The sequence below is a fragment of the Pan troglodytes genome, chromosome 8, assembly GCF_028858775.2.
Source record: "Pan troglodytes isolate AG18354 chromosome 8, NHGRI_mPanTro3-v2.0_pri, whole genome shotgun sequence".
Lineage (NCBI taxonomy): Eukaryota > Metazoa > Chordata > Mammalia > Primates > Hominidae > Pan > Pan troglodytes.
Window position 1 is genome coordinate 83954119 of NC_072406.2, and position 12233 is coordinate 83966351.

The 12233-nt window shown below is 54.1% G+C and overlaps 1 protein-coding gene across 2 annotated transcripts in view; it reads left to right on the forward strand.

Annotated features, from left to right (window-relative positions):
* The window catches only part of CDH23 (cadherin related 23), a 419047-nt gene that overhangs the window by 340164 nt on the left and 66650 nt on the right, over positions 1–12233 (forward strand). For both annotated transcript variants that reach the window (XM_054659691.2, XM_054659692.2), the window contains exons 33-36: positions 2068–2217; positions 3214–3342; positions 4368–4496; positions 5240–5467. In XM_054659691.2, the coding sequence (XP_054515666.2) occupies positions 2068–2217; positions 3214–3342; positions 4368–4496; positions 5240–5467 (636 nt within the window). The remainder of the gene's footprint in view (positions 1–2067; positions 2218–3213; positions 3343–4367; positions 4497–5239; positions 5468–12233) is intronic.

Consider the following 12233-nt stretch of genomic DNA (forward strand, 5'->3'; position numbering starts at 1 on the left):
CAGAAGGGGCAGGCTGGGTAGGGCATGGCTCTGCTATAAGAGCTCTTGAGTAAGTTCAGGCCTTCAGGGGGTAGGGGAGGGCAATGTGGATTATGAGGCCCTGGGTGAAGACACAGACACCCATCTCATTCCCATAGGCCTGGGAACCTGTCCTCCTTCCTCACCCACTGAGGCCGACCCCCTTCCACTGGGAAGTCCAGCAGCCCCCCTCACCCCTGCCTTGCAGCCTCACCAAGATCAGAGCAATAGTCATTGTGGGAACACCTGCTGTGTCCCAGGCACTAGGCTGGGTTTAGGTTACAGCAAGAAACCAAAATTAGACATATCCCTTGCCTTCCTAAGTGTACGATACAGTGAGGGAAAGACATTGATCAAATGATCACAGCAGTAAATGTATGCCCTGAGAGAAAGCCTATAATAAGGTGTCAGGGAACTAGAAGAGGGCTTCCCTGAGGAAGGGACTCAAGCTGAGAGCGTCAGAATGCATGAGAGTTAACCCAGCCTAAAAAGGAAGAGCATTTCGGGCAGAGGGAACGGCAAGCACAAAGGCCCTGTGGTGTGAGGAACCACGGCGAGTCTAAATGAGGCCTTAGCTAGAGTGAGGGGGTTTGGGAGGGATCCGATCACAAGGACCCTTGTCTGTTTTCACCCTGAGAACAGTGTGATAAGTATTGTTTTTCCCATTTCAAATGAGCGGACTGGGGCTCAGGGACCTCAGGGAACTCCATAGCAAAACTCATGACAGATGGGTAGAGTCTTGGCAAGAGAAATCATGAATGTCTGCCAGGCAGGAAGCGGGAACAGGGAAGAGTAGGTGCCACCCCTTCACTTTCTGTTTGCTCAGTTATTCCTCCCAACAGGTGTCATTCTGATTTTCAGCTGAGGAAATGGAAAATCAGAGAGCTTGAATAACTTTTTCCAAAATCGTGCAGCTCATAAGTGGTTGGGTTGGCCTAGCTGCGAAGCCCAGGCTCACTCTCCTATACTTCTGAGAGCTGCCTACAGATAGGGGAGTGTGGCTGGGACTGAGCAGTCAAACCTGTATAGAAGGAAGAATGACATGGAATTTCCTCTGCAGCATGCACAGGCTTAGCCGGCTCCCCATGAGTCCTGTGCAGAGTCAGCAGGACCTGGGAGCCCCTGAACCCCACATGCAGGGAAGCAGAGAATGGGGTCTGGCCTGGGGCAGGGCAGTGGGAGAAGGCCTGTCCTGGGATACCTAAAACCTGAGCTCCTCCAACCCCCCTCACACCCTCATCAGTGAACCCCTGGGTACCTGTGATTCCAGCCGCAGTGGCCTGTGGCCGTCCGTGGACTGGAGGCCTTACCCGCGGCAGGCCTTCACTCTCCTGCCTCTCCACAAGAAGCCCGAGCCACAGACACAAAACAATATGCTCTTGCGTGCCATTTGTTGCATGCCTGGTTTTTATTTGACAGTCAGAAATTCACATGCCTTCCCCATCTGCCCTTCTACCCACTGGAACCAAGCCACCTTGCAGCCCCCTCCTGCTCCTGGGCCCATTTCCTTCCCTCTAAGCCCAAGGTTGCAAACAAAGACACCTTCGGGCAATATCTGGCCACCAGATGTGTTTTGGACAGCCCACACATAATTTTCTTCTCTAAATTTTATTACTCATCAGCCAATTTCACTTTAAAATCTAGATTCCTTATTTTTCATGAAAAACGGGAAGCTTTGCTCATGCTAGACCAGCATTCCTAGCCTCCATCCACTTTAGCCATGGCCTGGCTTTTCAGTTCTCCTGTTCCCACCACCTCTGACAGTCTCCCCACCACCTCTGACAGTCTCCCCACCAGGCCTCTTCCCTTGCCCTCCTAGCCAAGATTTAAGTGTGTCTACCTGCCACCCCACACCAATCAGACTGCTAGGAGCCATGGGCCCAGGGCCTCCTTTGTAAAATCAGGATAGGCTTCGGTGGGCTCTGAGGGTTTGCTGATGTTCCAGAACCCACTGGGGTTCTGGTCCCTACTGGACCCACGGTGGGACCCAGGTGTTTCGGGCCAAGGAGGGGAAGGAGGCTGTAGGTCTCTGACCACGTTCACCCTCAGGTCTACATCACTGTGCTGGACGAGAATGACAACAGCCCCCGGTTTGACTTCACCTCCGACTCAGCGGTCAGCATACCTGAGGACTGCCTTGTGGGCCAGCGAGTGGCTACTGTCAAGGCCTGGGACCCTGACGCTGGCAGCAATGGGCAGGTGGGCCACCGAGTGAAACAGCCAGGATCCACCATGTCAGCGGGGCTCCCACAGCTCCCACAGCTGGAGGGGCCTTCTGAGCCACCCCCATCACCAAGCACCAGGTTCTTCCGGTCTCTGCCCCTGCAATCACCCAGTCTGTGGTCAGGGAGAAGGGACAGAACTGCCTCAGAGCTATGTAGGCCGGTGGCCCTGCCTGGGTCATGTGGACATGGAGCCCGAAGGCCAGCCAAGGCTCAGCCCCGCAGTGAAGTTGTTTTCCGGGTAACTCCTCCCCACGCAGCCCCAGCTCCCTGAGAGGACATGCTCATCCTCCCTCCTGCTTCCTAGGCCCAGCCCCATGGCAGGAAGCGCTTGCTGTCGCTCCAGGTTTGGACACCCCAGGGTGCAGAGGGAGAAGTGACGAAACCCGCCAGTGTTCACACAGCTTTCATCTGTTCCGTGCACTAGGCCGTGTGTTTGCGGGTGTTAGCATGGCTTGCATGGTCTAGGGGGTCGAGGGATGCTGGCTTTGGAGACAAAAGTGTGTAGGTTCAGACTTCTGGCATTTGCAAGATGTGTGACCTTGGCTGGTTGTTCCATGTTTCTGAGCCTCTTCTCTGTGAACTGAGAACAGTTGCTTTCTGTCAAGGTTGCCGTAAGAACCAAGTAGAGTCCAGGTAACACCGCAGCGTGTGCCCGCCCCAGCAGCGTGAGCACAATCCCCTCTACCCTGGGAAGACATCAGTGTCATGGGACTCAAGCCCCACTCTTCCAGGCCAGGATACTGACATCTCCTAGCCCCGGAACCTTCCATGGGTGCTACACTACCTCCATGGGCCTGCACCCCCATTTTGAGGGAGATGAATCACTTCTGCTTAAAACACTGCACTCCCAAAAGCCCTTGCTCAACAGAGGGCCCAAGTGGGCAGAGGAGGACCAGGGGGTCCCCCTTGGCTTGACCTGGCCACCTCTCCTCCACACCTGCTCACCCCTCACCCTCTCTTCTCCCCACAGGTGGTCTTCTCCCTGGTCTCTGGCAACATCGCGGGGGCCTTTGAGATCGTCACCACCAATGACTCCATTGGTGAAGTGTCTGTGGCCAGGCCCCTGGACAGAGAAGAGCTGGATCACTACATCCTCCAGGTGGGGCCTGGCCTCCCTTGGACTGAGAGACCACAGGCTAAGTGCCTAGACCGGTCACTACTCTCCATCCAGGAGAGAGCCTGTCCATCAGCACACTCTGGTGGTCAGTGCCCCTGCTGTCACCAAGTAACATGGGGCCAGCTGCACCCATCGGGGCCAAGAGCACAGTGAGGCTGACCCAGGATAGGGAAACCTGGGAGGGACCTTAGATACCCAGAAGGAGGTAGTTGAGGTGTCTTCCCCTGCTGTAAGAGCCAGGAGGATGAGGGAGAGCCTGGTGGAGCTGGGAGAGCCCCAACTCTTCTACAAATACAGTGTGTTCTTGGACAGGTAACTCCGGGCCTCATTTTCCCCACCTATGCAATGTACAAAAAAATCCCCGTCTGGCCTGCCCTGTGGAGGGAAGAAGCAAGTGCAGGCTTGAGGAGCCACGAAGGCTATCATTATTGCAGAATGGCCATGGCTGGGATGTTTGCCAAGGGCTTTCTGGGAACCTCAGGGCTGCACTTCTGCAGAGGGCTCAGCTCCTGCAGCACTTATGACTGCATCAAGGCTCCCAGGAACAGGCTCAGCCATAGGGCGCCAACTCATTGCTTATAATATTACTTGAGGCTCTTTTCCTGTTTGCCAGAGATCATGGGACAGAGTGCATGGGACAGAGGCCTTTGAAGCTAAAGACAGGAGCCTTGGGTCAGGTTGCAGGCCCAGGGTCATGGTCAAAGGCTGGCACAGCCCAGAATACAGTCAGAGGTATGTCGGGAGGTCAAGGCTTAGGTACATGCTAATCAGATTCCAAACAAGGATCCCAAGTCAGACGACGATTGGGCAAGAATCATTTGCAGCATGGGGCAGAAGGTGAAGGCTTTGGGGAGAGCCCAGGGCTGGCCAGGCCACCCAGGGGTTCTCAGTGAGTCTCTTTGCCCTCCCAAATGCTCCCCACTGATTGCACAGCCCTTTTGGACTCCATATTCCCAATCCTGCCTGCCACGCTTTAGCCCTGACTCCAGTTGCCCTCCTCCTTGCAGGTTGTGGCTTCTGACCGAGGCACCCCTCCACGGAAGAAGGACCACATCCTGCAGGTGACCATCCTGGACATCAATGACAACCCTCCAGTCATCGAGAGCCCCTTTGGATACAATGTCAGTGTGAATGAGGTGAGGGCAGCCCCAGGGCCCATATAGCTGGACATCCGGGGGGACCGTGGGCATGAGCCAACCATGCAGCCCCTGTTTAAATGTCTGCCTGGCCCACTGGTCCCTCAGATCTCATGGATGGGAACTGTGGCTCATTCATAGTGATATCCCTAATGCCTAGCCCGGATCCTAGAATGCAGTATCTTTTTGGAGTAGAAGAGAAGAGAAAAGAGGAAAAGAAGAAAGTTGCCTTTCACCAGACAGGAAACTGAGGTTTACCCCGGGAGCTTGCTTTTTTAAAAAATGTATTTATTATTCAGCCCTAAGACTGAGCCACTCCGATCTGCCCTGGCATTGCTGGGTATCATGCTAGGTTGGACGTTCATGAAGGCAGGATGGCATGTGGCTGGAGTCTAGCTCTCAGGCCAGACTCCCTCACTTCAGCCCACTGATTGGCTGTGTGGACTTGCACACATTCCTTCCCTGCACCTCAGTTTTCTCTTCTGTAAATGAGGATGATGATGCCAGTACCTAACTCACAGAGTTGGAGAGAGGACCCAGTGAGTTAATGCAGGCCCCAGCATATCAGAGGTGCTCACAGAATGTTCGCTGCTATCATCCTTATTATCTCCATCATTGCTCTGGGGTAGATGCAGCAAAGCTTTTGGGAGGTACAGGGGGAGCCTTTGGGCTACAGGAGCAGGTGCCAGACTGTGCCCCAATGCCTTGAGTCCAGAATGACCGCTCTCCTGCTCTCCTCCCAGAACGTGGGTGGAGGTACTGCTGTGGTCCAGGTGAGAGCCACTGACCGTGACATCGGGATCAACAGCGTTCTGTCCTACTACATCACCGAAGGCAACAAGGACATGACCTTCCGCATGGACCGCATCAGCGGTGAGATCGCCACAAGGCCTGCCCCGCCTGACCGCGAGCGCCAGAGCTTCTACCACCTGGTGGTCACTGTGGAGGACGAGGGCACCCCAACCCTGTCGGTGAGCGATGGGGGTGGCCACAGGGAGGAGCGGGTGGGCCAGGGCAGCTCCGCCTCCGAGTGAGGGGAACAAGATGGGTGGGAATGGAATTCCACACAGCAGGCGAAACCTTGACAACTCCTTTAGTCCATCTGCCTTTAGTCCATCTGCCCAAGATGGCCTCCCCTTACGGAGGCCTGTTGCGTGCAAAGCTGGGGTGCTAGTTTGGCCTCCCGAGTCTATAGCTACTCAGAAGCTCTGTTTAGTCCTCTTTTCTCTCACAGAGCAGCTCTATGGGGTGGTACAGGTTGAGCCTCTGTACTGGGGCCTGGCCCAGGGAGCAAGTGGGTATGAATCTAGCCCCTGCTTCACTTGCCCACCTATGCACTGTGAGGTCACACCAATGTGCATGGTGGTGTCTTACAGAAAGGGTGCCTCTCTGGCCCTCTTCCCCTACGTTGTGTGGTGTGGCATGCTGTCACAACACGTCAGGGTGGGAAGGGATTGGTGTCTGTGGTTCACACTGACGCTCGAATGAACAGCACCACTGCCCAAGGCAATGTTCAAAGTTTGCCAGGTTAGGGAAGGACTTGTGGTCCTCAAGGGCTGGATGGAGATCTCTAGGAGCTGATGAGCTGTGTTGGGAGTGGCTTATAAACTGAAAGCAGGGAATTTGGAGTCAGGAGCACTGTGGCTGGCTGCATGATCTTGAGCAAGTCAGAACCTCTCAGCATATCGCTTTTGTCATCTGCAAAAGGGAGATAATATCTACCTCATAGGTGTTGTTTGGGGAATCAAATTAGCTCATATCTGTGGAAGCACTTGGTAAACCATGAGGAGGAGGAGGACTGTTATGAGTTCTCTATTGCCACAATAATGCTGCCTTACAAACCAAACAAAACAGAGGAGTAAAACAATAACCACATAGTTAGCGCTAATTCCGCAGGCTGGCAATCTGGACATGGCTTAGCCGGGTGGTTCTTCTGGTCTCAGCTGGGCTTCTGCATTTGTATGTGGGCAGCTGCCTGTCAGCAGGGTGCTATGCTTCTGAGGGTTGGCTGGCTAGCAGCTGGGGTGACAGGGACAACTCATCCTCCAGAAGGCTAGCCCGTGCCTGTTCTTATGGGGCTGGAAAGTGTCCAGAAGAGACAGCAGAGGCATGCAAGGCCTCTTGAGTCCCTGGCTTGGAACTGGCATAAGGTCACTTCTACCACAATCTTTTGGCCAAAGCAAGTCACAAGGCCAGCCCAGACTCAAGCTATGGGAAAATAAACTCTACCTTCTGAAGGAATGAGCTACAAAGTCACACTGCAAAGAGTGTGGTTACAAGGAAGGTGAATAGTTCAGGGACAGTTTTATAATCTGTCTCCTGGAAGGACCCTGATTGCAAATGAGGCCCCAGCTCTGTCCCTCTCACAGCAGGTTAGACCTCTCCCCTTTGCCAGCAGCACTGTGGGAGGCGGGGTCACACCAGGTCTGGGCAGGGCTCTTTGTCTGGAGCTTCTTTGGAGATGTTGGTCCAATAACTCCAGGAATTGGGATTGGGCCAATAATCCAGGAATCCCCACCCCACCACAACATTCTGAGGAGTCCAGGAAATGAGACTGACTCTGGGCACCCCTGTGGGCATCCTTAGCCCCATGGCTGCACAGTGTCATCACTAGCCACCTCAGCCATTCACAGCCAGTGGGCTAAACAAGGATACATTTATAGGACACGTGTCACTCACTGGGCAGGGTGGGGCTGGGGCACAGAGGGGTATCATTTATTGTGTTAACGTGGGAGGACCCAGTTTCGACATGACCCCACCCCACTGCACTTGGCTTCAGGGTGGATCATCTTGGTCGTCCCTTCAATAGCATTTGTGAAGTAACAGAAACTGACTATGGAGTCATAAAGAATCAAAATGCATTTTCCCACAGAGGAAAAATTCTACAGAGAATGTGGATTTCAGGCTCAGTGGTGTCAGAGCTCATGTTTCTTGGCCTTTCCCTCATGGTGGCAAGATAGCTACTATAACTCCAGGCATCAAGTCAGCATCCAAGGCAGGAAGATGACAAAAAGATGGCAAAGAGCTAAGGCAGCTACTTCTGCCCTTTTATCAGGAAAGCAACAGGTTTCCCAGAACCACCCTCCAGAGTGCTGCTTGTGTCTTCTTGGCCACAAGTGGCTCACGTGGGCACCCTAGCTGCAAGGGAGGTTAGAAAAAATGAGGGACAGGATTATCATGGTCAGCATATTATTTGGGGGCCAGATATATCCCTGCCCACACAAAAGCAGGCCTCTGTCAGTGAGGAAGAAGTGGAGAATGGATTTGGGGTGGGCATCTGACAGCATTTGCCACACTGCCCTCCCCAATCCTAATGCAGGCCAGTCAACACACCACCCCCACTCCCCACCCACACTCCAACCCCCACAGTCCTAGGGTCTCTCAGGGAGACAATTGGTGGGATCCATAACATTCTAAGACCCTGCAGTTTGTAGGCAAAATCAGGCTTCCTTTGGGTCTCCAGAATAAATGGGAATTGAAGAAATGGAAAATCACCCTGGCCACAATTAATCACCCAGAATGCATGGGCCACTATCCAAGCAATCCTTTAGCATCTTGGGATTGGTCCCCATGGCTAAAAAGAGTTTCCATCTGCTGGCCAAACCCTCTGCAGGGACCCATCCCAGCCCCTTGGGGACCATAAGCATTCCCACCTCACATGTCAGCCCCTGACATTCTGGCTCTCATTGAAGCAGGGCTCAGCCCATACCAGCTCCCTGGTGAGAGCAGGAGAAGCTGGGTAGCATCTGCCCTGCTCATCCTGGTCATCACCATCTCTGCTCCCTGAGGCCCCAGAAAACACCCTCAGGATGATTAGGACCAGGGACTCTGAGGCCATCCATCTCCAGGGGAATATATATGGGGCTTCCTGGGCTGAACCATGATGCTTTCTTCCAGACCATAATATAAACAGCAACAGGTACCAACTTGAAAGATGTATAGGAAAACAATTTTAAGTCGAAAAGAATCCATCCCTCTTCAATTTTTTCCCCCTGCTTCTCCAAGTTGGGAAAATATTGCTATCATTTGGTTTTTGCAGGGGACACCTCAGTGAAGAATTGCAGTGACCATAGGGACATAGAGAAACTAGCACTAAACCATATTTATTCATTCATTCACTCATTCACTCATTCATTCATTCAGCCATTGTCCCTGAATGGCCACTATGTGCCAGGCACTGGAGATACAGAAATGAAGAAAATGTGGTCTGTGGCCTGAAGAAATGAAGTTGAGTAACGGAGGCAATGAAAACACTGGTGTGCAGTGGGGCACTGAGAAGGGCTTGGGGAAGGCTTCCTGGAGGAGGTGACACCTGGGCCGAGTCTTGTTGGTCAGTCTTGGTTAGCACAGCCAAGAAAGAAGCATATTCTGGGGTTCAGCCTGCACAAAGGCTGAAGAGCAAGCAATAATCAGGGATGGGTTCTGGGAGCCACAGGTGGTTTAGGCCCGGGGCTGCTTCCAAGGCCAAGGGCAGGACTCTCTATTTCCATATCCTCCCGGGACAGTGTATATGGGACTCGCCACAAGGGCTGCTCCCGCTGCCTTCTCAAGACCCCCCCTCTACTGCCTCCATGCCTGGCCGAGCCAAGGTGGGGATGGGGCAGAGCTAGCAAGCAGGGGTCCTGCAGCCCACAGTGCCTACCAGGGTAGCTTGCCTCCAAGGAGCACTGGACCCTTGAAGATTTGCTTCCACTGACCAGACCCTCAACTTTGGGCAGTAAACCCCTCAGGGTTATGAATATCCCCAAGAGCAGGGCCCTTCTCTGCCTCTGGGCAGATTTCACTGGATGCGTATATGAGGAAGGAGCATTGTCCCAGCCCCTCCTAGAGCAACCACAGACCTGAGCAGCATGCAGCCAACCACCCTGAGATTCCAGGAATGGCTGCCACAGTCTAATGGGTGAGAGAGCAGCTGCTACCCTGCATAGATCCATCCAGAGAAAGCCAGCAGGCCCACTTGCCATCCTTTTACTCCCACTGCAGTTATCTGCCTGGCTTCAAAATGGCCTTCACTGGCTCAGGACCAACCTTGCTGGAGGACAAGGGCATGAAAGATTCATTCATTTGTTCATCCAACACCAAGTATATGTGAGGCCTGTAGTACAGGCTAGGACACCAGAGATACATCAGGCACAGGTCTGCCCTCCAGGAGCCTACAGTCTGGCAGGGGAAGGCACATGTACTGGAGAGCTGACACTGTGATGTGGTAGAGTGCTAGGAGCCTGGAAGCCAGGGCAGGTTTTCTGGAGGAGGCATCATTTGCATCCCTGTTTTGAAAGATGTGGCTCCCTAAGCAGGGGGCCTGAGATTTGGCTGCTAAGACCCTCCCCAGAGCCAAGAGAAATTCTCTGAGTCCCTCCAGCTCTACTTTTCTCCCTGAGACCCTCGTCCCCCCAGGTTCCTGAGAGCTGGACATTCCTGCAAACAGCCTAGGCCACCCCCATCCGGCCTCAGCCCATATCACCCGAACTCGGAACAGCTGTGCTGCAAGGGGTATCTGGGCCAGACCCAGGCCCGCCACACAATGGTGTGCCACTGGCCAGGGGGAGTCATTGTGCAGCCTCAGCCCCTGCCTAGCTCCAGGCCATGGGAAGACAGGCCAGGCTTGGGGGAGGGGTTTAAGTGGTTGTCAGGGAGACCCCTGCAAAGGAAGAGCTGGGCCCAGGGAGGAAGGGCGGAAGGTAACTGGGAGGTCAGGAGTTAGCCCAACCTCAGAGGCACTTGGCAGTGGGGTGGAGAGGGAGGGAGGGCCTAACTGTGGCCTCCCTGCCACGTGAATTGCAGCCAACCGATAATACTATTCCAGATAAGAAGCCCTGGCTTCTCAGGCTGGTGAGGACCTGCAGAAGTCACCTATCCAGGCAGAAGGACAGAAATCTCCCACTGCCCCCTTCTGGTATGCAAGTCCCCAGCAGCGGCCCCATGACGGTCTATGAGCTGGGGACACTGCTCTTGGCAGTACACCTCATGTCTTTAGAGCAGAGGCCCCTTCTGTTTATTAGACTTGGACCCTGCTATTGTGAACTCTGCTTCCCCTGGCTTGAGATCAGAAGGTCCCAGCCTGGCCCTCACCCTCTGTGGCACCAAGAAGGCTGGCCTTCCCTGACCCAGCACAAGTACATCCAGACCCTTCCCTTGGCCTGGCTTCTTGAGGAATGTTCCACAGCTGCCCAGATGCTCCACATACAACTGGCTAAGTTCCTCCAAGAGACCCTGGGGCTCAGCTGCTGAGGGTTTCTCCCTTCCCCATCCCCTAATGCAAGCAAGAGGGGTGCATGGGCCACTGTGCCTATCAGGAGTCCTCTAGCTCCACAGTTGGCAGGCAGAGAAGGGAGTGGCAGGAGCTGATATGGAAGGAGCCTACCCATCAGCAGCAGCGTCTTCTGGACCCAGAAGAAGGCCCAGGCCAGGGCAGGCAGAGCACAGATAGGAACATTTCCACTGCAGTACAGTGGAGCCCTGGACCTGTGGGCACAAGTTCATCTCCCAGAGCCCTTGTATGTGCTCTAAGCAAGTCCAAGGTGAAGGCCAAGCCAGGCCCTGGCCCATAATACCAGTCCATTCAGTGAGGAGGAAGCAGGAGACCCAGGGTTTAGTCGTAGTTCCACCGTTTACTTGTTTTGACAAGACACAGACCTTTCAGAACCTCTATTGCCCTCTGTGTTAAATGGCAGCAATAAAACCTCCCAGGATTTTCAGGGAAGGGGGTGGATCAAACAAGTTATAACACATGTGAAATGTGTTGGAAAGCACCAAGTATTCTAACAGAAAAGGCCAAGAAACAGCATGCATGCTGCCACTTCCCTCTCCTGTGCCCAAGGCAGACATGGCTATCTATCTCAGCACTGTCTCACCAAGCTATATTGATCATTCAGAATCCCTCTCAACACATTCCAGGATAGTTAGGGTGACATAGCCTCCATGGGGTGAAGAGAAGCAGCAATGCAAAGCAGGGAATGCCCAGGGAATGGGCCAGGTGGCCTGTGCTGTCTATGGACTGGGCCTCATGCTCAGCTGGGCTGTGGCTGGGCTTCAAGAGGCCTTTGTTCCCAGCATCCTGGTTAGCAACCCCAGTTCCTCTTTTGTGCATTGTGGTTCCCTGAGAAAACGTTAACCCAGCCCCCAGCACAGTCAGGCCAGCCCTGGGGAAGGCCTCATTCATGAGGCAGGACCCCAGGGGCCAAGTTGGTGCTCGGTGGTGGCAGGACCCCTGCAGCCCCCTGTCCCACTGCATACTCCCAAGTCCACCCCGCGAGGAGCACCCCCTGAAAAAGGCCATGTATCAGCCCCTCTGCCCTGGGCCACTGCATGTAGTGGGAGCTCTGGTCAGGCAGAAGTCTTTTGAAAAGCAGGTCCCGGGGCTCCTGCACCTCCACCCCAGCGCCCATCACCACGGACTCCCCCAGGCAGGGCCAGCCTGCCCACCAGCAGTCACCAGTGGCCTCCATGGTGTGTTTTTAGGGAGTGCTGAGCAGTCCCCGCTGTGTCAGCAAAACCCCCCAAATGGTGCTTTCAATTCCATTCCTTCAGCCTCTCCCTGGGAGGGAATAAAGGCAGGAAGTCTCTATTAAACTGTGAATGTCGGGAGATAGGTAAGATGGCCCCTAATTCCTGATTGATCTCCTAACAATGAATTAGTTCTTAAAAGCATGGATTTCCCTCTCAGGGCCTCAGACTGTGCCACGAATCCAGCGCTCCAGGAGCCTCCTGCCCCAGCCCCTAGTGCTCCTCCCGCCC